General features: G+C 34.5%; 1 protein-coding gene across 1 annotated transcript in view; it reads left to right on the top strand.

Annotated features, from left to right (window-relative positions):
• The window catches only part of PCDH15 (protocadherin related 15), a 1,456,321-nt gene that overhangs the window by 1,137,169 nt on the left and 292,504 nt on the right, over nucleotides 1-26,648 (top strand). The window contains exons 13-15 of the mRNA XM_055118856.1: nucleotides 9,631-9,837; nucleotides 13,914-14,048; nucleotides 15,914-16,063. Of these exons, the coding sequence (XP_054974831.1) occupies nucleotides 9,631-9,837; nucleotides 13,914-14,048; nucleotides 15,914-16,063 (492 nt within the window). The remainder of the gene's footprint in view (nucleotides 1-9,630; nucleotides 9,838-13,913; nucleotides 14,049-15,913; nucleotides 16,064-26,648) is intronic.

Genomic DNA, 26,648 nt, shown 5'->3' with positions numbered 1-26,648 from the left:
CACTTGTTAGTGCTCAGCACTCACTCCTGGCTCTGGGATCACTCCTGGCAGGGTCAGGGGGCCAATGGAATACTCAGTGTAGACTCAGGGCATTCAACTTGGTGAGCCAAGTGCCTTAATTATTGCACTGTCCCTCGGCCCCATTCACCTAGCTATTTTTCAGACCCAAACATTAGAATTTCTCTTGAATATATTCTCTTTCTCCATTCCCACTGCAACTCTACTTTTATCCTCACGCTTAATTGTGTTACACAAGTGATGTCTTATTCCTAACATCATTTTTCTCATAACCTACCTTTCCCATCCTTTTACCTGCATTTCTAAAATATCAATAAAACAAAATAGATTATTATTCCACTTCACATTGCTTTAGTCAGTTAATAATTTTACTGCTACATGAGTTTCTACAGGGAATTTTGTTGATATGAAAGAACACAGGTACTTAGAAGAGACAGAATGGCAAGTCACAGAACCTTACTCAACAGTTCTTAAAATTAAAATAAAAATGACATTGCTCATGAGAAGAGAAGTGTCATTTAAAAGATGGTTAAAATTAATCAAACTGAAATCTCATTTTAGATTTCTTAATGAATAATAGGTTTTATGCAATCCTTTAATGTATTTTATACATTTCTACAAGTTCTTTAATTTTTCTCTGTTTTTCAAATTTAGTAGGCTGCAACATTAACATTATTTTTTATCTCCTTAAGAAGAACATTAAGTCATTTTATTGCATCCTCATTGTGCACATTTCTAAAACTTCTGAATGCTAAGCTGAACTAATTGACTATATGTCAATTATGTTAATTAGTCAAAGGGGAAAAAAGGTATGGCATCCACTTGTTATTCATCTAACAGAGTAAGTGAAAGGAAATAGAATACAGCATATAAATAGTGACTGTCCAAATTTGAATGCTGACAAAAGACACACAGGGTAATATTTTACTTGGCCTCTTTCCTTCCTTACAAGGTGACCTGCAGCTGCCCGGAAAAAAGAAAAGCAATTTATCTTTTCTCGTCATACAAGCTTGATTTTTGGCAAGGCCCTCTATCTGCAAAGGTCATTGTAAGAGAACAACAGCAAATCCAAATATTGTAAAATGTTCAAATGAAAATCACTTTCTGAGCAGACCTTGCCCTATCTCTGTACTGCATACCTCTTAACACATGTTAGCCCTTCTACATGATTTCTCTCAAATAATCTTTGTCAGCTTCTCAACTGCTACATATGTAGAAAGCCAAATCTAAACTGGAACTGGTCTATCTTAAAATTTATGTCCTAAATAGTTTCTACTCATCCCCTACCCTTACAGAACAGGTCGATACAAAGTGAAATCATTAGACTATCACTAACATAGAGAAAAAAAAACAACAACATAAAGTCATGTTTTTGGTTATCCGTGACATTGCTTTAGAGTTTAAATATTCCTGATGAGTTCTTCCACTAAATCAACAAAGAAACCTTATTTTTAGTGGAATTTCCTTCTACTTAAGAGAAAACAGTGGGAATCAAAATAAAAACCACCATAGGCAAGGTGAATTTTCAGGTTGGGAATGGAAGAGCAAAATAATATGAAGAGAAAACATAGAATATGAGTTAGAAGAGATCAAGAAAAAAATTCCTACATTATAATTTTTTTCTGTTTGTAGTCTTTCTTTTTATAGTCATGAGCATTATCTATAGTCAAGAGCATAATCGTGTTGAGAAAACCAGCCAAATAGTCTGCCATAGCTGTCACCAGTGAGGACTTTTTAAACATGTGGCATTCTACATCATACTGAAATCATTCCTCTTTAACTCATTGAGAATTATGTTAAACATTCTATTTTCAAAATTCAAATCTTAAACTCTAAGCAAAACATATTTTCGTTATTGAAAGGAATACAGAAGACTTGACAACTCATATTTTTATCGCAATAAGAAATTAGACATACTTTTCAAGTGTACTTTTTTATTAAAATCATTTTCTTGGGAGAAAGTATGTCAGTATCATCTTATCATGAAACCTTTTGGGAGTTTTATCTATGCTCTGTCTGGTGAAAATGTTTTTATTTTTGTAAAGAGAAAGATATTTATTTCAAACCAAGAATGTATTATATTTGCTATATTTATGATATTACAGACAAATTAGCAGCATAGTAATCAGTATTACTAATTGTATTCTACCTGAATGAATTACTATATGTTTTTGTAAGTTCTCAAATATTTTAGTTACTGTTGTATATAGGCTTGCTATCAAAGTTCTTTTCAGTCCTTTAATTTTTAGAATATTAATATTAAAATAATTTCCTATAGGTTTTAAGCAATATATTTTAGCAGAGCTAAGAACTAATAAAATGCATTTATTTTTTGTTATGAATTGGGTAATAGTCATACAGTTTTTGACCAGAGAACAGAATATTGCAAAAACCATCTCTTTATAATTCATTGCAAATAACACCACCACCACCACACACACACACACACACACACACACACACACACACAGAGGAAATACAGTCTTCTGTTGGTTATTAAAGATTTGTTTGACCCCAAAGACATTATAGAATTTTAGTGGAACAATAAGGGTCATATAAAAAATATTCTAACATAAATAAGTTTCCTTTATTCTCATTTCAGAACCACAGCTCCAATTTAACATTTGGACCTTTGCTTAAAGGTGTAAACTACTAACAGTCATTTGCATAAAAAGCCTTGAAAGAATTGGCCTGAGTTATTCAATGTGAAGTTTTTATTGTTTTCCTTTTCCTGTATGTAAATAATAGTCTACTATCAACCTCTGTGAAAGAAGCTCTAGTGTTAAATCTGATTGATTTTCAAAGGACTTCTGCATGAACATATCAGGATATCATGATTCACTGGTTTTTGAAAGCCAGATTTCAGAGCTCCAGTACCAAGTCACAATGCCCACATGATTTTCAGACCACTAACCTTTGATAAACAGCCATATAGAAAAATCACTTGGAAATTTTAGGCAATTGTATAAAATTAAATTTATAAGTTAGGAAAAAGACAAACATACATCCTGATTTAACACCCAAGAATTCACCTTCATAATAAATCCAGGTTATAGCATGGCATCAGAAAACCTGTTAGAAATCCCAGTATTTCAGAAAGATTGGTGGAAAATGTACGAAGGCAGAGAGTCTATTTTTCAGTTTGACTTAATAGATATATTTGAGGAAGCAAAGCATATGCAATGCTTAAGTATCTTAACAACAATGATTAAAGGGGCCAAAGCAATAGGATAGCAAGTATAGCACTTGCTTTGTAAGTGGCCATCCTATTCTCTATCCCCAATATGCACTATGGTCCCCTATGTCCACTAGAAGTGATCCCTGAGTGTAGAGCTAGGAATAAATTGTGATTAATATATTCAAAATAGAATAGTACTCAGCTATAGAAAAAGACAACTTGATGAAGCTAGAAAATATTGTGCTAAGTAAAGTAAGTGAAGAGAAAGAAGAAAGATCTGAAAACCTCATCCATAGGCGGACTGCAAAGAAACAACTGAGAGAAACAGATAACTATCAATTAAAATAAACCCTGAGACTCTATTCATAAAACTGTGAATAACAATTGAAGAGAGAGGAAGTGGCTGATAAGATGGGTTTTGGTGACACGGTGGGGGATGAAATAGGCATAAATATCATGATGATGCTTTAGGCATAAATATTGATGCGAGGGTCCCAAAAGATAGTATAGTGGGGAGGGCGTTTACCTTGCACGCAACTGACCTGGGTTCCATCCCTGGCAACCCATATGGTCCCCAAGCACTGCCAGGAGTAATTCCTGAGCTCAGAGCCAGGAGTAACCCCTGAACATGACTGGGTATGACCCAAAGAGAAAAAACAAATCAATACTATCGTAAAAAACCAAGTTACCTCAAAAAATAAAATGAACAATGTGAAAAATAAACATTCCTCCTTATAGCTATTTTGTTCTTAAAACACCTTAACAAAATCTAGAAAAGTTTGTGTTTATTTTATATATATGTTTTATATGTAGCACTGTAGCACTGTCCTCCTGTTGTTCCTCGACTTGCTTGAGCACCAATAACTTTTCTATTGTGAGACTTCTTGTTACTGTTTTTGGCATATCGAATATGCTACAGGGAGCTTGCCAGGCTCTGCCGTGCATATTTTATATTTTATATGAATGCATAAAAATTGGAAGATTATTCTCCCATCTATATGCATTTATTGGTCAAATGAAGAGTATCATTGTACAGGAAACCACAGTAAGTTAGTGGGGAAGGTAAAGTGAGACCCTTTACATGAGTGCCTATGACTAGCATGAATGTGCATCTACCAATTATTCATAGTTAAATTAATCATAAATATGAAGAATATTGAAATATACACTGTCACCCTTTAACCTAAGGTTTTTGCATTCAAATAAATTTATTTCTCCTTGTTTTGTAAAAAATCCACAAATATTTATAAAGGGGCATTTAAGTCATGGCATTTTCATTTTATTTGTAGAAAATATTTAATGTAAATCAATGAAGTGCTTGACCTATTAAATATAAAATAATCTAAATTCATAACAAATTTAAAAAACATTTTTCATTAAGCATTTAGCAATAAGTAAATGAATAACTTTCAATGGTAATCCTTATAGATTCAAAATTTAAAATACCTATGAAATGACATATACTATAAATTTATAGATATTCAATCACTAACTATAATAAAAGGTCATTGGCTTTATCGAAATGAACAAAATGCCGCTGATCTTAAAATACTGTTCTATTTTTCTATTTTTAACATAATGAATAGTGCAACAATATCTGAGTGATTGGGATCTAAATGTTTAAACCCTTTTAACTGAAACAGTTAAATTTAAGTAAGACAAGCTATAATTTATTATAAAGATATTACTGAACTTAGTTAAATTTCAGATTTCCTAAAATGACAAATTTCTTGGGACTTAAAAACTATTGTATTTTACCAAATGAGAAATGAAAACTAAAGTTGTAAGCTTATAAAAACTGTCACTTTTCATTTGCCACCATAGCAAGATGTTTTCTGTGAACTATTTTTTTTTTTTGGCTTTTTGGGTCTCACCCGGCGATGCACAGGGGTAACTCCTGGCTTTGCACTCAGGAGTTACTCCTGGCGGTGCTCAGGGGACCATATGGGATGCTGGGGATCGAACCCGGGTCGGCCGCGTGCAAGGCAAACGCCCTACCCGCTGTGCTATCGCTCCAGCCCTGTGAACTATTTTTTAAATAACAGCGATAAAACTACCTGTATTGAGTAAGATAACTTCTTGCAAGACATGTTTGCAATTATTTTGAATGTTTTTATCACTACACAATTAATATGATATATTGTAAAATGTCATTTTTTGTTACTCAAATAGGCCAAGGGACTTGTCAGAGGTAAATTTGCTTGCCTGTTTACTGTGAGACAGATATTGCTAAGATACTTTCACTGCACTATTTGCTTTGGTAGTAATGCGTGAATTTTTTTTTTTACTTTTTGGGTCACACCCGGCGATCCACAAGGGTCACTCCTGGCTCTACTACACTCAGAAATCACCCCTGGCTGTGCTCAGGGGACCATATGAAATGCTGGGAATCAAACCCGGGTCAGCCATGTGCAAGGCAAACGCGCTACCTGCTGTGCTATCGAGCCAGCCCCAATGCGTGATTTCTTTGACACATTTTATTCTTATTGATGACCTACATTAGATACCGACACAAGCCCTGGAATAAATGACTAAACTTGAAAAAGAGTCAATACACACTTTTTGGTACATTTTGTTACTAAGTGCTATGAAATGACAGTGCTTTGGGACATTCATTGTGGGGTAAAATTTAAGTGTTGTGTTCAAAGCAGGCCATAGGGATAAATATATCTTAACCACGTATGCACTAGTTTGAAAATAGCACAAAGAGCCACTGCAAAGTATGCAGAGCAAGATTATGACTGATTTCTCCTGGATCAGAAAAAATAATTGATAACAGATATTATCACTATATCACTGTATCACTGTCATCCTGTTGTTCATCAATTTGCTCAAACGGGCGCCAGTAACATCTTCATTTATCCCTGTCTCGTGCTAGTGTAGCTTGATGGAATCTGCTCACTCCAGGAATAAGAAGAGCACGTTGTTGTTACTGTTTTTGGCATATCAAATACATCACAGGTAGCTTGCCAGGCTCTGCCATGCAACAGAGGATATAACAGAAAATATAATAGACATAGTAATTTTAATGAAAAGTGCAATATGATTAAAATATATTAAGTTAGGATCTCTGGCATCTGTGACAAATTGGAAATCATTTGGAGATCTTTTTCATATAAAATATATGATTTGGATTTTAGTTAACAAAAGTGCTGAGCTGTGATTAAAGGAATGGGCTACTGACAAGGACAGATACTGATGGAAAAGTTAACTTAAGTCAAGTGACAGGTAGTGACAGGCTGGATCAGAGATAAGTGAAGGAGCTGAGAAATAGTTAGGTCTTACATATATTTTGCTGTGATAGTCAATAACATAGCCCCAAGATTAACTTTAAGGTGTGAAAAAGACATGGTGTAAGGTGAATCTGAGGATATTGATCTGAACAACTGAAAGAATGGAGCTGATATTTCAAGTAGAGAAGACTACTATGAAGGGTGGAGGGGGATGTTTGGTAAAAAGTATTTATTAGACGTCTAAGCAGAATTATTTAAAATAATTAGATATAGATTCTGGAATTAAGAGATGTCCAGGTTGAAAATACAGATTAGTTATCATTACACTTTGGGCAGTTTGAAAATTATGAGATTGAACAAAATCAGCAAGAAAGTGAGCACAAAGAGAAAATGATTAAGACCTAATTCCTGGGCTACTCCAATTATACGAACTAGAGGAGTAAAGTTGAAATAAAGGAAAATAAAAAATAAAATGAAAATGAATGCAAATGAAAATATTTGAAAAAGGAAGGTAATATTAGAAGGAAATAAAGAAAAGGTATTTTCTTTAAGGGAAAATCTTTGAATTTGTAAATTCTGAAGATAGGTCGAATACGAAAGTACTGAAAATAAACATTGCTATTAATGATGTAGGAATGATGGTGATTTTGACAAGTACTTTTACATTTGAGTAAATGGATCAAATGTGTGATAAAGTTAACTTAGAAAAGTTTAGGTAGTGAGTATAGACAAAGTGAACACAATTAAGTATGTGGATACTGTATTCACAATTAATAATTCCAGTCTTTAGGGAAGAAAATATTCTATCCTAGAATTGATTCAAATGCTAGATAAACTTTCTGTTTTCATTTCATGTGAAGTGGGGAGAAAGATGGCAGCCTGGAGAAGGAGCTGTTCCACTTCCCTTTCTTCTCATATCAGTGACCTGAGGGTGGGGGTGCAGGGCGGGAATCTAGGACTGATCTTTGGAATCTAGGGAATCTATGATTAAAAGTCAGCTCTTAGCCATGGGGGGTTGACCCAGTGGTACAGGCAAACTCCTTACCTGCTGTAATATCTCTCTGATATTCTTTTTTGTTTTGTTTTGTTTTTGCTTTCGGGTCACACCCGGCAATGCTCAGGGTTACTCCTGGCTCTGCACTCAGGAATCACTCCTGGCGGTGCTCAGGGGACCATATGGGATGCTGGGAATCGAACCTGGGTCAGCCGAGTGCAAGAAAAACGCTTTATGCGCTGTGCTATCACTCCAGCCCCACTCTCTGATATTCTTATATATTATCTTATACATTCTTATGTATTCTGTGAGATTATATTTATGTTATATCCATATGTATATCTACATATATAGTCTCATACATCTGTATATATTGTTATTTTTAGTTTTGCCTTTTTTCCAGTGGAAGATCTTCTCCTCACAGCATACCCAGCTATGCTCTAGCCCTGGAATTCAGCATCTTATAGTTTTTCTGTGTATCCTCATGCAGGTTCTATTTCTTAAAATCCTTCAGGGACCTAAGGAATAAGATCAATAGTTAGGCTGCCTGTGAGCAGATGACCTAGGTTTAATCCCTGGCACTCCATATGGTCTCCTAAACTATGCTAGAAGTGATTCTGTAGTGTAGAACTAGGAGTTGGCTTTGAGTAACCATTGGGTGTGTCCCCAAAGCAAAGCAAACAAAAAAATCAAAGGTGTAGTTGTCTGGAATTTAAACCAGACATTATTTTTCTCCTAGTGTACATTACCAAGGGCCCCCTCCCTCTACCTGAAACAGTTTTATGTTTTGTTTAGCCACTTTGTTTTCATCATGAAAATATTTTTGTCTGATTGTTCAGCTGATATTAACCATCAAAAAATCTTATGAGCTGAATTCAGACTAGAAGATTCTTTCCTTGTTATAACATGCATATTTGTATTTTCCCCATATATATATGAATTACATTTTAGGAATTATTGATATTGGGAGATGAATTATAAAATTTTCCATCTTGCATGTTCACATACCCATAATGTTTTTTGAAACAATTAGATGTAAAATAAAAGGAAGGAGAAAAAATTATTTTCACATTGACTTGTTTGAATTAAATATTCCTACTTAAATGAGGGTCAGTGGATTGGCACTAAATATGCACCAATTAGTTTTACTTACTATAAAATGATGTTTTCTAGTTATAGACCATACCTCTTGTTCAGGTCAACCTTGTTCATTATGTCTCTTGTATGTCACAGAGGGAACTCTTGGAAGAACATCTGCAACTCAGCATAAATTAATTGCAAAGGCTGACTACAAAAAGAGCTTATCCATACTGTTGGTGTCAGCTACACATATGGTTATAGTGAAGAAGGATCTATGAGTTTTAAAAAAATGACATTATCCTAGTACTATTCTTACTGTAGATCAGGGTCTCATGTGGATTTATGTCACTGAAAACTTTCATACTCTGCCCCTAAATGAAAGTTTAAATGTATACATTTTATGAATGGAAATCTAATATATTGGAACATGTATATTTGAAATATCTTAAATATTTAAAATATTAGTATATTCACATGTAAATATTGGAAACACATAGATATAATATATTGGAATAGTCATCAAGCTTTTAAAAAGAACAGAGGACTATTTTTAATTTATGCTTCATGTAAAACTATTTCAGAAATGAGTTATGATCATGTAAACTTTAAATTAGACAAATAATATTTCAAATTTGAATTATAATTAGAAATTATTAGTTTAGTCTTTAATATAATTATAAATTATAATTCAAATTAGAATTTTAAAATAAGTCATATTTTATGTCATAAATTATAATTTATATAGATATATTTAATCATTAGGGTGGAAGGAGATGTCAGATAAGAAACAATAATTGTAACATTTTATTTCAATATGGTTCTGTTATAGTTTTTATTTAAATATTTTATTGGCAATTAATTCAAATTTCTTGATGTTCAATGCTCTAACAATACTTAATTTATTTCAGTGTTTTGATTTTTTTAACAGTATATACACTGTTTTTAAAGACAGGAGATTAAACAATTGTTGAAAATTCCATTTTCTCATTTATGTTTTTAAGGACTTCTCCTCCTCCCCCTATAATGTTAACAGTCCTAAGAGAAACCATATGTAAAGAATTAAAAACAATCCTCCAAAAATACTAATATAAGGTCATTGTTAAAATTTTTGTTCACCTTCATTTTAGGCTGAACAGGACAATGGTCATCCTCTTCCTGCTTTTGCCAGCCTACATATTGAAATACTGGATGAAAATAATCAGAGCCCATATTTTACAATGCCCAGTTATCAAGGCTATATCCTGGAATCTGCCCCAGTTGGAGCCACCATTTCTGACAGTCTGAATTTGACCACTCCGCTAAGAATAGTAGCTCTGGACAAGGATATTGAAGATGTAAGTAAACATACATTTTGCTCTTTGCTTTATGAACATATCTTTTCTTCTATTCATATAAATGCAAAACATGCAGACATGGTCACTTGGAATATAGAATCAAGAACAAAATCAATACAAAAGAGTCTTAGCACATTAATTTAATTGCTTTTCAGAGATACTATGTTTCTTTGATGCAGGTTCAACTTTTATTTTTGGTTTAGCATATTTTTTTTAGTTTAGTGTTTAGTATAAGAAAGACAAAATTGTGCCACTTAGACTTTGCTATATTACAAAGATAATTTTTAATTATCAGGGGTTAAAAACTGTTGATGTAATTGCTGATAGAGAAAACAATAGATATAAACAATGGACATAAAAATTGATATAAAATAATGAAGGTTGCCTTAGAATGTGATTTTGGAACACTTTTCTTTCAGGCTGATGGTATTTTATTAAAGAAAGTACATTTTGTGGTGGAGCTTATCCACCCACTTGTGCCATTGACTATGTTGACACTGAACCTCATCCATACATCCTGGTGCTGAATTTCTGGCACTAACACTAGCTACAGGAGTGGGAAATGGTTCTTGCTGGGCAGAGTATTTTATCTCATTAGCCAGACTGCTTAAAAAAGTGGACAGAAAATCTGTAACAGGTCAGTGAGAGCTCTCACAGGAATTGAAAGAGAAAAAAAATGTAGCTGGAAGCTTCAGTGTCATATTAAAGAAGAGAAAATTAATTGGAAACTATTGTTGCCAAGGTGCTGACATGGAGGAGAAAGTGCATTATACTGGGGTGGGAATGAAGCCTGACAGAGAGGAAAGTGCTGTTTAGTTTCTATTCCCTAGAAATTGTCTTTGGATTCTGTGACCTATTGTATAGTTTTCCCCAATACATTTTAAAACACATTTTGCATTTGATATCTTTCACTTGTAAGGTGAAAAGTCCCACTTTAGCAATTGCTCTCTCTTTACAATGTTGTCTGATAGTAATATCTGTGGTGATAAAAATGTCCAGTAGTCATTTTGTCTAATAGAGTACCACAAGCTACATGTGGTTATAGTGTACTGAAAGTGTGACCAGACTTTAACTAGATGTTACCAGCAGGAAGGTTAAGCATCGAGCATGAAAAAGACATTTCTGCAGGAGTTGGTTTTCAGTCACCTTAAGAATAACAATGCTTGGTCTGGTGAAATAGTGGGAATAATCAGATGCTTGCCAACTCTCTGTTGGATCCCAGCACATCATATCATCCCCCAAAGTCACCAAAGGTCACTCCTGAGCACTCCAAAGTCAGAAATAGTCCCTTAGCATCACCAGTTAGTACCTAAACACTCTTTTCCCACACAAGGAAAGAAAAACAAAACTGCCATGCCAGAAGGCAAACTCTAAGAAGAGGTCATACATGAATATTTTTTGTCCTAAAATTATGTTGTGCTTCATAAAATTCAATAAAAAGACAATACAAAATTTTAAGAAATATTATCAGGGTTGGTAAGAATTTTATTTATGGTTTGCAATGTAGATTTTGAGTCAGAGAAATATTATGCATCACCGTGCTCTAAAAAACAAAATATTTTTACTAATTTTCTCTTTTTTATAAAAATATAGAGATATATATGTATGCACACATAAGAATTACACTAATTTATTTTTCAGATGCAATTTTCTTAAAGTTTTAAAATAGCCCAGGACATAAGCAAAACAGGTAAAATATAAAATTTATGGGTCGTATGTAAGGTCATCATGTTTTGAGTGATGACCTTACACTTACAAAAGAGACTCACAAAAGATTGAATACATTAATAGAAAAAAGAACAGGAGACAATACTCAGCAGAAGTTATGCACTTAGTTTGTAAGAGGGAAATGCCTCACTTATAATTCCATGTGAATTCACATCTCTGAGTATTATTATTTAAAAAATTATTCTTGAAATATAGTATTCTGTCCCTCTCGGAGCGCCCAGCAAGCTACCAAGATTATCCCGCCAGCACAGCAGAGCCTGGCAAGCTATCCATGGCGTATTTGATATGCCAAAAACAGTAACAAGTCTCACAATGGAGGCATTACTGGTGCCTGCTTGAATGAATTGATCAACAAAGGGATGACAGTGATACAGTGATATGGTGTTTCTGATAATGGTGTAGCATTTTGATATGTTTTATTAACATTGTTTCTCTACAGTATGTATGTTATGGTGTGACAGAATATTAGGGGGGAAATACCTTGGAAAATTTTGTTTGTTTAAATGTATAATTGTATTTTTAACCTAGCTTATATTTTATGCCACATGTATGTTTGTGCTCATTTGTATTTACATTTTGTATTTAATGTTTAATTTTCATATAGGTTCCACCTGGTGGAGTTCCTGTAGGTATAGGTGCTATATTGTGTTTGCTTTTATGCTAATTGCTGTGGTTGATTTCCTTATTATTTTTTATTCCACTAAAACAAGAAGTACAGGGGGCGGAGTGTTAGTACAGTTGATGGAGCTCATGTATTGCATGTGTCCTATCCAGGTTCAATACTGGTATCCCATACTGCCTGCTAAGCACCTCCAGGTGTGCTTCCCAAGGGCAAAGTCAGGAGTAATCCCTGAGCACCAATGGGTGTGGCCCCCAAACAAAATGAATCCATAAGTAAAACAGTAGGACCTTACTCATGATCATTTATAAAGAGATCTATTACTACTATAATTATACATACAGGAAGAATTCAAATATAATTACATTGTATCATACCATTAAAGTACTAAGTATATAATATTACTTATGAAATAAAATAAAATTCATTAATATTTTTAGTTCTTGACAAACATTATCAATCCATCACCAGAATCTTACAGAAATATTCTAAACTTTTGTCTGAAATCGTTTGAATAAGTTATCTTCAGAAATTATTGTCTATGGATTCAAATTGGCAGATGAGTTTATATGTTTGTCATTTTTGTGTTATGCTTTGTCATAAAAATATGCACACAATATGTATATGCACATTTACATAAATAGGTAAATACATGTATCTTAGTGTTACATAGCATATATGTGTATAAGCATATACATATTTCTGTGTGTGTTTGTGTGTGTAAGGATGCATATACTCTTGTGTGTGCTATTATAATCAGATTAACATGAAAATAAAAATTTGTTTCAAATCTTATAAACTATCATATTTAAATCTTAAAATCTTTCATGATGCAATTTAATGCTTAAGTTTGCATTAATTTTTATGTGTATATTGAATTTTTATTTGCTATGAATGTCTTTCAGTATTGATTTGCCCTTCCAGAAGAAAATGCATAGAATAATCTGTCATACTTTTGGTAGACAATTAATACGTACTACAGAGTTAAGTTATAATACCTTATATTGAGACCATGAATAAATAATTTATTTACTAAAAGACTGCAAAAGATTTACTGTCCCTATTGCAATATTAGGACAGAATATTATGTTTTCATTTATATTCATAATATATCATATCTAAAACTATGACCTTCATAAATATATTTATTCATTTTTAGTGACAATTTGCCTAAACATCTCAAAATTGGCATTCTTCAATTTATTTTTATTTCTGAATCCCTGTGAATCCTAGAATGCATTAAATTTAAGTAATCAATTTACATTTACTTAATCAGATCATTTTCTGATTATCCAATTTTCCCCAATAACAGCCATTGTATTTGGAAATTTTTGTTTAATTATGAGTAAATATTCAAATCCTTATTTTATTTATAGCACAGCGGGTAGGGCATTTGCCTTGCACATGGCTAACCTGGGTTCGAATCCTTCATCCCTTTCAGAGAGCCGAGCAAGCTACCAAGAGTATCCCAGCCGCATGGCAGAACCTGGCAAGCTCCTCGTGATGTATTCAATATGCCCCAAACAGTTACAACAAGTCTCATAATGGAGACGTTACTGGTGCCCACTTGAGAAAATCGATGAGCAATGGGATGACAGTGCTACAGTGTTAAATTTAAAATTTTTTAATACAGTTATGCAAATTTTATAATGAAAATCACTTATGGGCATTGAGTGTATATTTCCTTATAATTCAATATTTCAATTAATGACTTGTTTCTTTTTTAAAGACCAAAGACCCAGAGCTTCACCTCTTTTTGAATGATTACACTTCAGTCTTCACTGTCACACAGACTGGTATCACTCGCTACCTCACCTTACTTCAACCAGTGGACAGGGAAGAACAGCAAACTTACACCTTTTCGGTAAAAATATTTTATCCAACTCTACTTTTTTACCTACCTGCTTATTTATCTATTATTAAAAGTTTAAAGGTCTATGATTTGAGACTAACCTGTAAAACTTTCAAGTAATATCATAAAGAATATCAATGATGAAAATTCTTCACATTTCTTCTTGTTCTGCTTATGTTTATATGGTTTTCTATATAAAAAGATATAGAAATAAAATAATACTCATAATGAAAAAATAAAATATGAATTTTATTTTTCATTCATTAATGACTGACTTAAATGAGTTGTTTTATAAACTAGAATCCACAACTAGACTATTATAGTTGTTCTCAGCCGGGAATGGTTCCCATTACACTCCCTATCCCCCCAAATTTTGAATACCGATAGCACAGCGGGTAGGGCATTTGCCTTGCACGCCAGCGACCCAGGTTTGATCCCTCCATCCTTCTCGGAGAGCCCGGCAATCTACTGAAAGTTTCCTGCATGGCAGAGCCTGGTAAGCTATGGCGTATTCAATATGCCAAAAACAGTTACAACAAGTTTCACAAAGGAGATGTTACTGGTGCCTCCTCGAGCAAATCGATGAGCAATGCGATGACAGTGATACCGTGATACAGTGATAGACATTTTTCTTCTTATCAGTGTCAGAGTGGTGTGCGGCTGGTATGAAGTACACACAAGGATGTTTCTAAAGGGCAGCTTTCTACAACAATGCAGTATCTAGCCCGATTGTAATACTACAACTGGGAAATTGTAGTACTAGTACTAGAAATCCTAGATAGAGGTGCTGATAAAATGGAAAAAGAAAAACAAACATACTAATGTGATTGCAAAGACTTATCATGAGCTAGAAAAAAAAGACATATTTATGATAGAACAGAAAATATTTGATGTAATATATTTAATATAATTTGAGAAGTATCAACAGAGGATAATCTTGAATCAGAAAACTGTGTGCAACAGTTAAATCTTAGATACAGGATTAATCTAGAAGTCATGCAAAATAAGAATGTTTGTGGCATTGATTTTATTTTTCAGATAGTAAAATGTTAATAATGTAATTTAGACATTTCTCTAAACTTAATGATTTCTTTAAAGGTTACAATTTTGTATGGCTGAAGAATAGTGGGCAGAGCACTCACTGTGCAGAAAATCAACCTGAGTTTAATCCTGAGCTCTATATATGGTCCTCTTAGTACTGCTAGCAGTAAGCCCTGAGCACCAGTTCATGTGGCATCCCCCCAAAAAATAGTCACTTTTTAAATTTCTAACAGAGGCTATTACCTCTGTAGGGAAACTTCTTCTCTAAGTTCTTAAGCATCGTGACTCTATAAATAACTGTTCAATGAACACAAAATAAGCAAAAATATGGAATACTTTTCTAACACTTTTGAAAGTTGGATAGTAGTACCTAAAATTAAGAAATGCTTTTGACTTACTTTAATTTCTAAGGTAGCTTTTAAAAAATTATTTAAAAGTTACATGAACTGAGTACTTTAAAAATAATTAGGAATCCTCACTATTTCTTAGAACATTGAAGAACTGTGACTATCTGTGCATATTAAATTTTATTATTACTGTTCATCCACAAATATTTAGTACCTTTGAAATCTGTAAATTACATGTACAAAACTCTTTTGAACCTCGTAAGTGTTGCTGGGCATCACTAGGGATACATCTGGTAGTGCTTGGGACACCATGTGGTGGACAGAAATGAACTGAAGCCCAATTCATGCCATTCATGTGTTCTGTCTCTTTGACCTATATACTTGACCCACAGGAAACTTCTTATATGGCCAGAATCAATTTTCTATTGTTTCTGTTTGCATGACTTCTGTTCAATCTATTTAAAGCTTGTTTTTTTCTGCCTCCCAAAGATAACAGCATTTGATGGAGTACAAGAAAGTGAGCCAGTTATTGTTAATATCCGGGTCATGGATGCCAATGATAATACTCCAACCTTCCCTGAAATATCTTATGATGTCTATGTCTACACAGATATGAAAGCTGGGGACAGTGTCATACAGGTAACTATCCATAAAGCATAAGGGTATAATAAAAATAGTTATTGCCACTGGCATTATATATTGGTCCAGAACTTGCTTAAGAAATGAAAATTTCAGTAACCCCAAGCAATAGTACAGTGGGGGTGAGGGGGGAGGGATTAGGCAAGGGGGCTGACTGAGTTTAATCCTCTGTCCCCAGAGCGCTGCCAAGATAATTCCTGAATACAGAGCATCTCCAGGTATGACCCAGAAAGCACAGAAGAAAGAAAGAGAGAAAGAGAGAAAAAGAGAAAGAAAGAAAGAAAGAAAGAAAGAAAGAAAGAAAGAAAGAAAGAAAGAAAGAAAGAAAGAAAGAAAGAAAGAAAGAAAGAAAGAAAGAAAGAAAGAAAGAAAGAAAGAAAGAAAGAAAGAAAGAAAGAAAGAAAGAAAGAAAGAAAGAAAGAAAGAAAGAAAGAAAGAAAGAAAGAAAGAAAGAAAGAAAGAAAGAAAGAAAGAAAGAGGGAGAGAGAAAGAGAAAGGGAGAAAGAGAGAAAGAGAGAGAGAGAAAGAGAGAGGGAGAGAAAGAGGGAGGGAGGGGGAAGGAAGGAAGGAGAGAGAGAAAGAGAGAAAGAGAAAGAGAGAGAAAGAGAGAGAAAGCGAGGAGAGAGAGAAAGAGAGGAGAGAAAGAGAGAAAGAGAGAGACAAAGACAGGAGAGAAAGAGAGAGAAAAATAAAAGAGAAAGAAGGAAATGAAAATTTCAAACTATAAAATGGGATAATTTAAGTTAAACAGTTTTAATTTTTTATTTGCTTTAAAATAAAAATAAACCTATATAGACATACCTCTATCTAAAAAGAATTAACTGGAGCAAAGATATTTGACTTGTAATCATATTAAAAGTTGGTAGATTTAATCGAATATTACTGAATATTCAAAGTATAAGTTTCAAATATTAGACATGCAGTTTAAAACTTCTAATTATTTTGAATTATTATAAAATATGACTAAATTACCCTTGGCCACAAAAAATCTTATTGCATGAATATGCAATAAGATTGATGAATCTATTAATTAAAATAATATATTATATGGTTGCATACAATCATATATTCTTTTGCTATAATCTATCTTCTCTCATAGTTACAACATTTATGGCAATCTGAATTGAGATTTTTTTTTTGTCACACTATAATCAGTGACTGGGCTGGAGCGATAGCAAAGTGGGTAGGGTGTTTGCCTTGCACACAGCCAATCCAAGTTTGATTCCTCTGCCCCTCTTGGAGAGCCTGGCAAGCTACTAAGAGTACCTCACCCCCACGGCAGAGCCTGGCAAGCTTCATGTGGTGTATTCAATATGATATGCAATAAACAAGAACAACAAGTCTCACAATGGAGAGGTTACTGGTGCTCACTCAAACAAATCGATGAACAGCGGGATGATAGTGACAGTGACAATCAGTGACTGACTGTATTGTATGCTTTTGTATTGATAGCACATAGCAGACATTCAAATGCAGTAAGTAGTTATTTGGGAGATGCTTTAGTACCATTGCACAATGTCACTTTTAATATTGATCATAAATAATTCAATGCTATCCCCATTTTATTTACTAGAATGAAATATGTTGGGCACTGGAAATTCCCTTAAAAATGTATCCCAGGTGTAACTATACTTTGATGTGTATATATGTGGTAGTGTGAGAGGAAAAGGATTTGAAACTGTTACCGCACTTTTATCTTATTTTGTTTAGGGAGTTTGTTTTATTGATGAAATTCATTTTTTTTACCTGTCTGTCTTCAGGGCACAATTTTTGTTGCTCAGTAGCCTAGCATTTGAATACAAAGTTCCTGGAAGATATTAGATGATAAATATATTAGATGCTTAATAAATATTTGATGATAAAAATAATAAGGCCTAGAGATAAGTAGGTTTGGGTGAGAACATGCAAGTTTATTAGAATTTCTTTCTAGTCAATTGATAGACAAAAAGAACTACTTTTTTTTAACTGAAGCACTCTCTTAACTCCTTTATTGGGATGAAATTTATAGTTTATACAGATAAAGAAACATCAATTACTGTCATGTTGTTATTTAATTAGACCTGATTCTCATCTCTATAATAACATAATTGGAAATAAAAGTAAGATTATATAGAAAATCTGTCAGCTGGGAACTAGAAAGTGTAACTAAAAAATCAATAGCAATTATGTTCTGGAATAGTATCTAAAATTTTTCTTGCCTTTGAGAATCAGTAGCTTATTTCTGGCATTTGCAGGCTACAAAAGTTAATTTCCCATATGTATCCATTTATAATGTTGATCTTGCCTTGCCTTTAAGATGCTGTATTTCATATGCATTCCCTGAACTATGCAGATTATGAAGATAGACTATTGTACATTTTTATATTTCTCTAGTTTTATATTTAAATAATATTAGCTGTAGCATCATAATTAATTATATTATCCCTACCATATAGAAAATAGAGTAGTTATTAAAAAAAAAGAAAACCTTCCAGAGGTCAAGAAATAAAGGGAGTAGAATTATAATTTAGAGGGAAATTACAGCAGATTTTTTTGTACTTTTTTTGTAGTTTTACAGGGTTTTTTTGTAGTTTCTGTACAAAACAAAAGAGCTCAGGTTTTGTATATCAAGAGATGTGGTTTTCATGCACTTGGGCTACTTCAGGGCTTGGCATTTTTTTCTTAAATTTTACTATTTCCCAAAATCTCATTACCAGCCCTCACCCCATATATTTGCCCTAGTCTCCTCCCAACTGGAGAGATTTCTTGCTCCTAAATAATTAAGGTTATGTAGATGAAAGTCTGTTCTGTAACTTCTTCAAGCTGAGAATGGTTACAAATTAGACAACTTTTAAATAACTTAGACCCTAGAGGTGAAAAGTTTTCCTGGCTCAAGGAAGGAAAGGAACTAAGGCCATAGTTTCTGTTCCTTTTATTTTTTGCATGCTGATAAAACAATGTGCAGTTTCTGCTTTTACTAACCATCTGTAAAGAAATGTATGAAGCTTACAGACATGTAACTTAATTTTCAGTATTGGGTTCTCTTAAAGAGAATTTTCAGGTCCTCAATGAGTTCACATCAGTAGTTTGATATACTGTTTGGGTACAGTCGCTAGATGATTCAGATGTTGCTGATTTTTTTTTTGTTTCCCAAGAGAGATGAACCCACTAGAAACTCCATTAAGTCTTATAGCCATGGGAGTACTTAAGATAACTTGAATAGGTCCCTTCTATTTGAGCAGTAATTGATCAGAAATGGAGATGGTGAGATAATTAAGGGAAATTGCCAAGTGGAAGCCATAGATAAAAACGCTGCCCTTAATTTTTGTTAAATAATGGGACTTATACTCCATCCAGAGACAGTTTTTATTAAACCAGAATACTCTGTTATTGTTTTTGTTTTTGCTTTTTGGGGGTCACACCCAGCGCTGCTCAGGGGTTACTCCTAGTTCTGTACTCAGGAATTACTCCTGGCAGTGGTCAGGGGACCATATGGGATGCTGGGAATCGAACCCGGGATGGTCACGTGCAAGGCAAACACCCTACCCACTGTGCTATCACACCAGCCCCAAAATCAGAATACTCTGAAGGAAAGGAACAATGGGCACTGCAACAAGGTTCAAAAGGATGCTAATGAGTATTTTTATTAAAGAAGGGAAAATACGTTTTCCTAGACCAATGCAGTGGAAAATAGTTAAAGGATTATATAAGGTCGCTTGCTTAGGAAGAGATGCTTTAATGGTATTGGTAAAATGTATCTTCTGCAGGAAGGGAAAAAATAGAACAGTAAGAGAAGTAATTCAGACCTGTGTTGTGTGTTGTTAGTAAACCTAGGGGAATCCTGAACCCCCTTTCCCAGTACCACCTGTTCAGCATTGAGAAGCCTACCCAGGGGAGAACTGGCAGCATCACTTCATACAAATACCTACTCAGGATATAAATATTTATTGGTTATTGACACCTTCACCCGACGAGTAGAAGCTTTTCACTCCTGCACTGAGAAAGGCATAGAAATGTCTCAAGTATTACCTAAGGAAATAGAAGGAAATAGTGCCTAGATTTGGCTTAAACAGGTCACTGTAAAGTGACAATGGTGCTTCTTTCACTTCTAAGTTACCAAGATTTAGTCTCTGCCTGAAAAACAATCAGCTCCTTGAAGCCTGGCACCCCTAATCATTGGGAAAAGTAGAGAAATTATTCACATCTGTAAAATATTGGAAAAGGTAGGCCAAGAAACTTCTGAGTTTGGAAGTCCCTCTTGCCTACAGCCTTTCTCAGATATAGAATAGCTTAGAAGGCAAAACTTCAGCTTAGTGGTTTTGAACTATTGTATGGTAGACCCCCTCCCCTTTAACAATGGACTTCTTATTGGAATCAAGGCTTAAAATTAACTAAGTATGCTATTAGTATAGGATAGGTGCACCAGGCAGCTCAGAATATCTAAGTACTGGGATGGAGCCATAGTTCAGCTGGTGGGGTGTTTGCCTTGCATGCAGAAAACCCGGGTTCAATTTCCAGCATCCTATATGGTACCCTGAACACTGCCAGAAGTGATTCCCAAGTACAAACCCAGGAATAACCCCTGAGCATCACTAAGTATGACCCAAAAAAAACAAAAAAAGAAAAGTAAAAAAAAGAAAAGAATATGTAAGAACTGTTTTATCCCATCCAAATAAAAAAATAACACCAACCAAAATTCAGTTTGGTTGTTGGGTCTTCTGTAAATGCTTTTTAAGGCTGATGAACTAGGTTCTTATGCCTCACTGCCATTAATTTATTTTTTTATTTTATCACCATGTGGAAAGTTACAAAGTTCTCAGGTTTATGTCTCAGTTATACCGTATTCAAACACCATCCCTTTACCAGTGCCCATATTCCACCACCAAAATCCCCAGTATACCCCCCGTCCCCCACCCCAACTGTATAACTGATGAATTTCACTTCATTTTCTCTTCACCTTGATTACGTTCCATATTTCAACACAAAACTCACTATTGTTGTGGGAGTTGTACCCCCAAACAAGATAGCCCTACTAAGGAAGCATTTGATAATTAGTTTTCCATTAAAAGATTGTATGTTTTCAGGTTTTAGAAAAGGTTGCATGGCCACGTTAGCGGCCGCGCGGCTTGAATGTGTCCCAGTCCCGAATCCTGGAGTCGTGTTAGTTGCTGCTCAGTGTCACCAGGGCTCCATCTGGAGAAGGTGTGCAGGCTGCACCTCCTCCGTCCAGCCCCCTGGTGTTGCTGGCCCCAATTCGGGTCCGGAGCATTTTCAGGGCCGCATTGCTCACCAGAATGCCTGGCCGCTTCTCTGTTGAATGTGGCAAGATGGCGCTGAGGGTGGGTCGAGGGTGTGACTTCCGGTGGCCAGAACCACTTGGAGTTTGGGCTGGCGCCGCCCCACTCCAGTGCCCCTCCCCCCGCGTCTCGGATGTGTCCCAGTCCCGAAACTGCCATTAACTTTTTATCAAACCTGACTTTTTATGAAAAACTAGCAAAATCATTTAGTTTATTTAATTAATGAGTAACTTGATATAAAATAAAGTACTTAGAAATGAAGATAATAAGAATGCTCCAGAAGAGTTTTGGATAATATAATGTTATTAATACAATCGGATCATTTTCAATGTCATGACGCTTTATGTAAGCAAATAAATAATTATCTGAATCCTTTATCTCATTTTGTGACATTGCTCTTTCCTAAAAGCCTTGGGTAGGTAACTTAGCTATTTGGCTTTACCTGTTAAACACCTTAAACAATATTGTCTCTTTCAAATCCACTCCTTCCCATCACTTTCATATGTGGTCTACTAAGTATTCAATGTCTTTCTATACTATAATAATTCCTTACTACAGTATCCTCCAACTTTCTGTAATTCTTCCCCTTTGTTCTATACACAATCTGCTCAACTCTTGGCAGAAATACTCCAGATAAAATAGTATGCAATGATTCCACTCTCATAATTGACCTCAGTATCATTCACAAATATCTCAAAGGACATTTTGGTCCTTAGATCAATTGACAGATTATGATAATTATTCATTGTCATTTATTCATTAATTTTATTAACAGCTGTAGTTGATTTAAATTTACATGGCTATGTAATCTGGGCTTCACCTACATTATAGTATTCTAGGGACCTGGAAGAGAGAGATTTGTCTCTCTGAGATTTCCCAGTTTTTAATCTCCACTGGCTAAATAATTAAGTAAAGGCTGTGAAATTGCAGAAATTCCTGAGCACTGTGTGGAATGGGAAAAGATCAGTCAGTTAGACAGAGGTGAAATAAAATTTAAACATAGTCACTTAGAAAAATCGAGCTAGTCTTTACTCAGAGGAGTGAAAAAGATCCAAACACTCTGATTTTCCTTTGTTCAGAGTTGATATTTTTTCTTGGATATGGAGACACTTCCCCAGGCCCCATTCTCGCCAGCAGATGGCAACCAAAGAGTCTAGAGTAGCTGTTCATGCTGCTCTCTCTGCTGTCTGAAGCAATGCCCTGCATGGACCCTTCTTTTATCCATACCCAATCAGTGCCTCCGGTGGAAGTCACTTAGCAAAGACAGAGGGAGAGTGTCTACTCCTGGGTTAGGCATTTTTGATGGTCAAGCTCTTTAAGTCTGGTTATTTTATCATATATATTTAGGGGCCCCTACTCATAAATGCTTAGGTTCTTGTTAAATTTTCTTTCTTCTAGATCTTATCATACTCAAGATTATTTGGGGTATGTTACTGGGGCTTTTTCAGATTTCTGCTTCTAAGTCCTTATCATGTTCTCTGCAGGTACTAATATATTTTGTCTTCAACATTAAGACACTTGTTTTCATAAATCCTCCCATGCTCAGTTTTCTAAATCATCATCAATTTCTCATGATTTTTAGTTTTATGAATTTTATTTTGCTCAAGTTCAATTTTTCCCAAAATATTTTGGACTCTCTCCAATGACCTTACTATATTCTTATAAAATATACATATATATATCTACATATTAGATAGATAGATAGATAGATAGATAGATAGATAGATAGATAGATAGATAGATAGATAGATAGATAGATAGATAGATGGAGCAATAGCACAGTGGGTACAGTGTTTGCCTTGTGCATGGCCGACCCGGGTTTGATTCCTCTGTCCCTCTCAGAGATCCTGGCAAGCTACTGAGAGTATCCAGCCCAAATAGCAGAGCCTGGCAAGCTTCCCATGGTGTATTGGATATGCTAAAAACAATAACAGCAAGTCTCACAATGGAGACGTCACTGGTGCCCGCTCAAGCAAGTCGATGAACAACGGGATGACAGTGATACAGTGATACAGTGATATTTTTCTAGCTTCTTTCTCAATACCACTCAAACCACATAAAATTATACATACAATGAAACTTTTCATAATTTAAAAGCATTTCTCCATTTTTAATCTATGTAAAACTTTTAACTTTACATATTAAAGAAAACTTCTCTGGCTTTCTGTCTACATCTGACAGGATCCATGTTCTAAGATTTTTTTTCCTCACTTACTTCATTAAAATAATCTCCCAAAGTAAATCTTTAGGGTTCTACTATTTCATCTATGTCCATATTTATAACTGTTACCTTTATGTACAGTCCTGTCTCTTAAAATTAAATACCTATAATATTCTGATCACTAAGATGCCATTAAAAGTTGCATTTCACATGGAAATTTGATTTTACTTTATAAATTTTGCATGGGAAGGTTGTGGTTTGCACCATGACTAGCAGTGCTCAGGGAAGTTCCTCTGGTGCTGTGATCCAGAGTGACCCTGACAATGCTTGGGACACTGTATGTAATGCCAGTAGTTTAAACCAAGGTCCGTATATAAAATATAAGTAGCTTAATTTCTGTACTACCTCTCTAGTCCTAATTTTAAAAATTTGGTCCATGACAGATTAGACAAAATGGTTACAATGTGCTAGTATTTATCGTTTTGACGTACTAACTTACTGCACCTACTAACTTACTTCACCTCATCAAAGTGCCTAAGAATCGGCCATTGTCCTTATGTTACTTCTAGTCCACTTCTTTCTTCCTTCCTTCCCTACAGACTTCTCCTACTGCTTGTAAATCCAGTTGACAAGTAGATTTTTGACAAGCACTTTGAACATATTCCAAGATATTGACAAGTAGATTTTTGACAAGCACTTTGAATATATCCCAAGATATTGACTAATACATTTTCTTTCTCAAATATAGAAGACAGTTATATAAATTCTTATTCAATCATATATTGTGTCTCATTTGGAATCCACTATATTGTGAAGGGCCCCACAAAAAGTTAATTTTCAAGCTGGTGACCAAGTCAAACTTTGTTTCTTCTGCCTTCATCTGCATTCATACAAATGATTATTCAGCATCTGAATTTTTAAAAATGTATTATTTATCAACATTTCATTTTCCTTGCTTATGTTCAGCAATAGAATGCTGCAATAGACTGATTGACAACTGTATTGCTAACTAAAATAAAATAATTGCAGCTACTTAGAAGAAAGGAATAAATTTTTATTTTTCAGTATAAGCCAAGCTATGCCCAGAGGAAGAAACCCCAACATAAAGATAATTATGTTTAGCTTCTTTTCCACCTTCCCCAGGGTATGTTCCTATTTATATTCAGTTGAACAGGTGGATCACTTTCAATAGATGAAAAAATTACATTAAAATAATCTTTTAAAGAGACAAAGCATTTGCCTTTGATGAAACATATGGTAATTACTGACTTCCTAGCTTAACAAGAAAGGTGAATACTAAACTCAGGATTTTATTGAACCTTTTTATTTACTTTATTGCATGCTAAATTCAGGATTATAACTGAATTTCAGATTGTAGAGAGGGTCTTCTGATACTTTCCTTTTTATTTTCATTTTTAAAAAACATTGGCTATCCTGTTGATGATACTCTCTTTCCAGTTTTAAAGTGTGATCCAGATTATAGCAGTTTTTCTTCCTTTGCATAGTTTGAATGCTACTTTTTTCATACTATATTTTGCTAACAAGTTCAAATTGAGTGTCCTTTGAAAAACAATAATTACAATATTTTCTCACATATTATGCTGGCAATACTTTAAGTTTCTGTCTTAACCCCAAAAAGCCAAAAGAATATAATTGAGTTCTCCTTGAGAAGGACTTGTCACATCTCTCCACTGAAAGGCTTTGGCTAACCTTTTTTTAGCTGCAGACTGCATCTAACTTATAGGGTTAAGGAAAAGAGAAAATATAATTAGTTTTGATTATTAATTTAACTGTCATACACAAAATATTTTTTTTTCCCACAGTCTTTTCTTCTGGTACTCTCTGTACTGCCAAAGAACCCATTGTAACACCATATAGTTTTAGAAAAAGGAATTTAACTGGTATATTATTGGTATATTACTCTTAGGTTTTGCAATGAGGTAACTCATTCATTATTGGACTAGAAATTATAAAATAAAATATAAAAATCTTTCTTGTTCACAGCTTGATTTTTTATTGAGAATTTTGAAAATTTCTAAGTAATAAGTCAAACACTAGAAAGTTTATACATCATAAAGTGGACAATCTAGTCGGGCCCGTGCTCGGATCCGGCCGGCCGGGTTTTCGGCCCGGGCGCCCATGCCCCTGCAGAGCCGGTGGATGTGGAATAAGCGGGAACCAGAGACAGCTTTAGGAATTGGGGTTCCAGCAAGTGCTTGCACCCATGTATGGAGACTGTGAATTAAGCCTTTGCCCCACGCCGGCTAACGGAGGAAATATGTAATTTCTGGCAGAATTTTCCCAGGACTTTATACAGAAATCCAAAACCGCGCGGACGCGGCAGCGTCCGCGCGACTTAACATTTATAATTGTCATCAATGTGAAAGGGTTCCATTTGAACAGGTCAGACTTGGGGGGGAAACTCCAAATAATAACAGTAAGTTTTTGTTGAAATATTGAAGGTTCTTAATGTAACAGCCACCTCTGGACTATGAGCTAAGCAAAAGCCCCACGCTGGCCAACGTGGCGTGGAGTACACCATACTATGAGGCGCAGGAAGGGGGATGAGGGGGAAAAATTAAAAAAAAAAATGGAAAAGGAAAAAGAGAAAAAAAAGAGAGAGAGAGAGAGTTATGTCAACTATAGTGAGTTTTGTGTTGAATTATGGAATGTAATCAAGGTAAAGAAAAAATGAAGTGAAATTCATTAGTTATACAGTAGGGGGTAGGGGGTGGGGGCGGGGGGTAAACTGGGGTTTCAGGTGGTGGAATTTGGGCACTGGTAAAGGGATGGGTGTTTGAATATTGTATAACTGACATATAAACCTGAGAACTTTGTAACTTTCCACATGGTGATTTAATAAAAATTTAAAAAAAAAAAAAGAAATCATGCAGTATATACTATTTTTTCTAAGTTCCTTGGCTCCTTTAGCCCTACATAACTACTTTGGAATTAATACATACTGTATCATATACCATATACCAGGAGTACATTATTTTTCATTGCTATGTACCATTCAATCGTGGCCATATTGATCCATTAACCTGTTGATAGTCATTGATGTGATTTCCAGCTTGAGATTGTTCAATAAAGCCATGAATAATGAAAAAAAATAATAATAAATAAATAAATAAATAAAGTGGACAAT

Source organism: Sorex araneus, chromosome 11 (assembly GCF_027595985.1).
Source record: "Sorex araneus isolate mSorAra2 chromosome 11, mSorAra2.pri, whole genome shotgun sequence".
Lineage (NCBI taxonomy): Eukaryota > Metazoa > Chordata > Mammalia > Eulipotyphla > Soricidae > Sorex > Sorex araneus.
The sequence above is the reverse complement of the archived record's forward strand: the minus strand, read 5'-3'. Positions and strand labels throughout refer to the sequence as shown.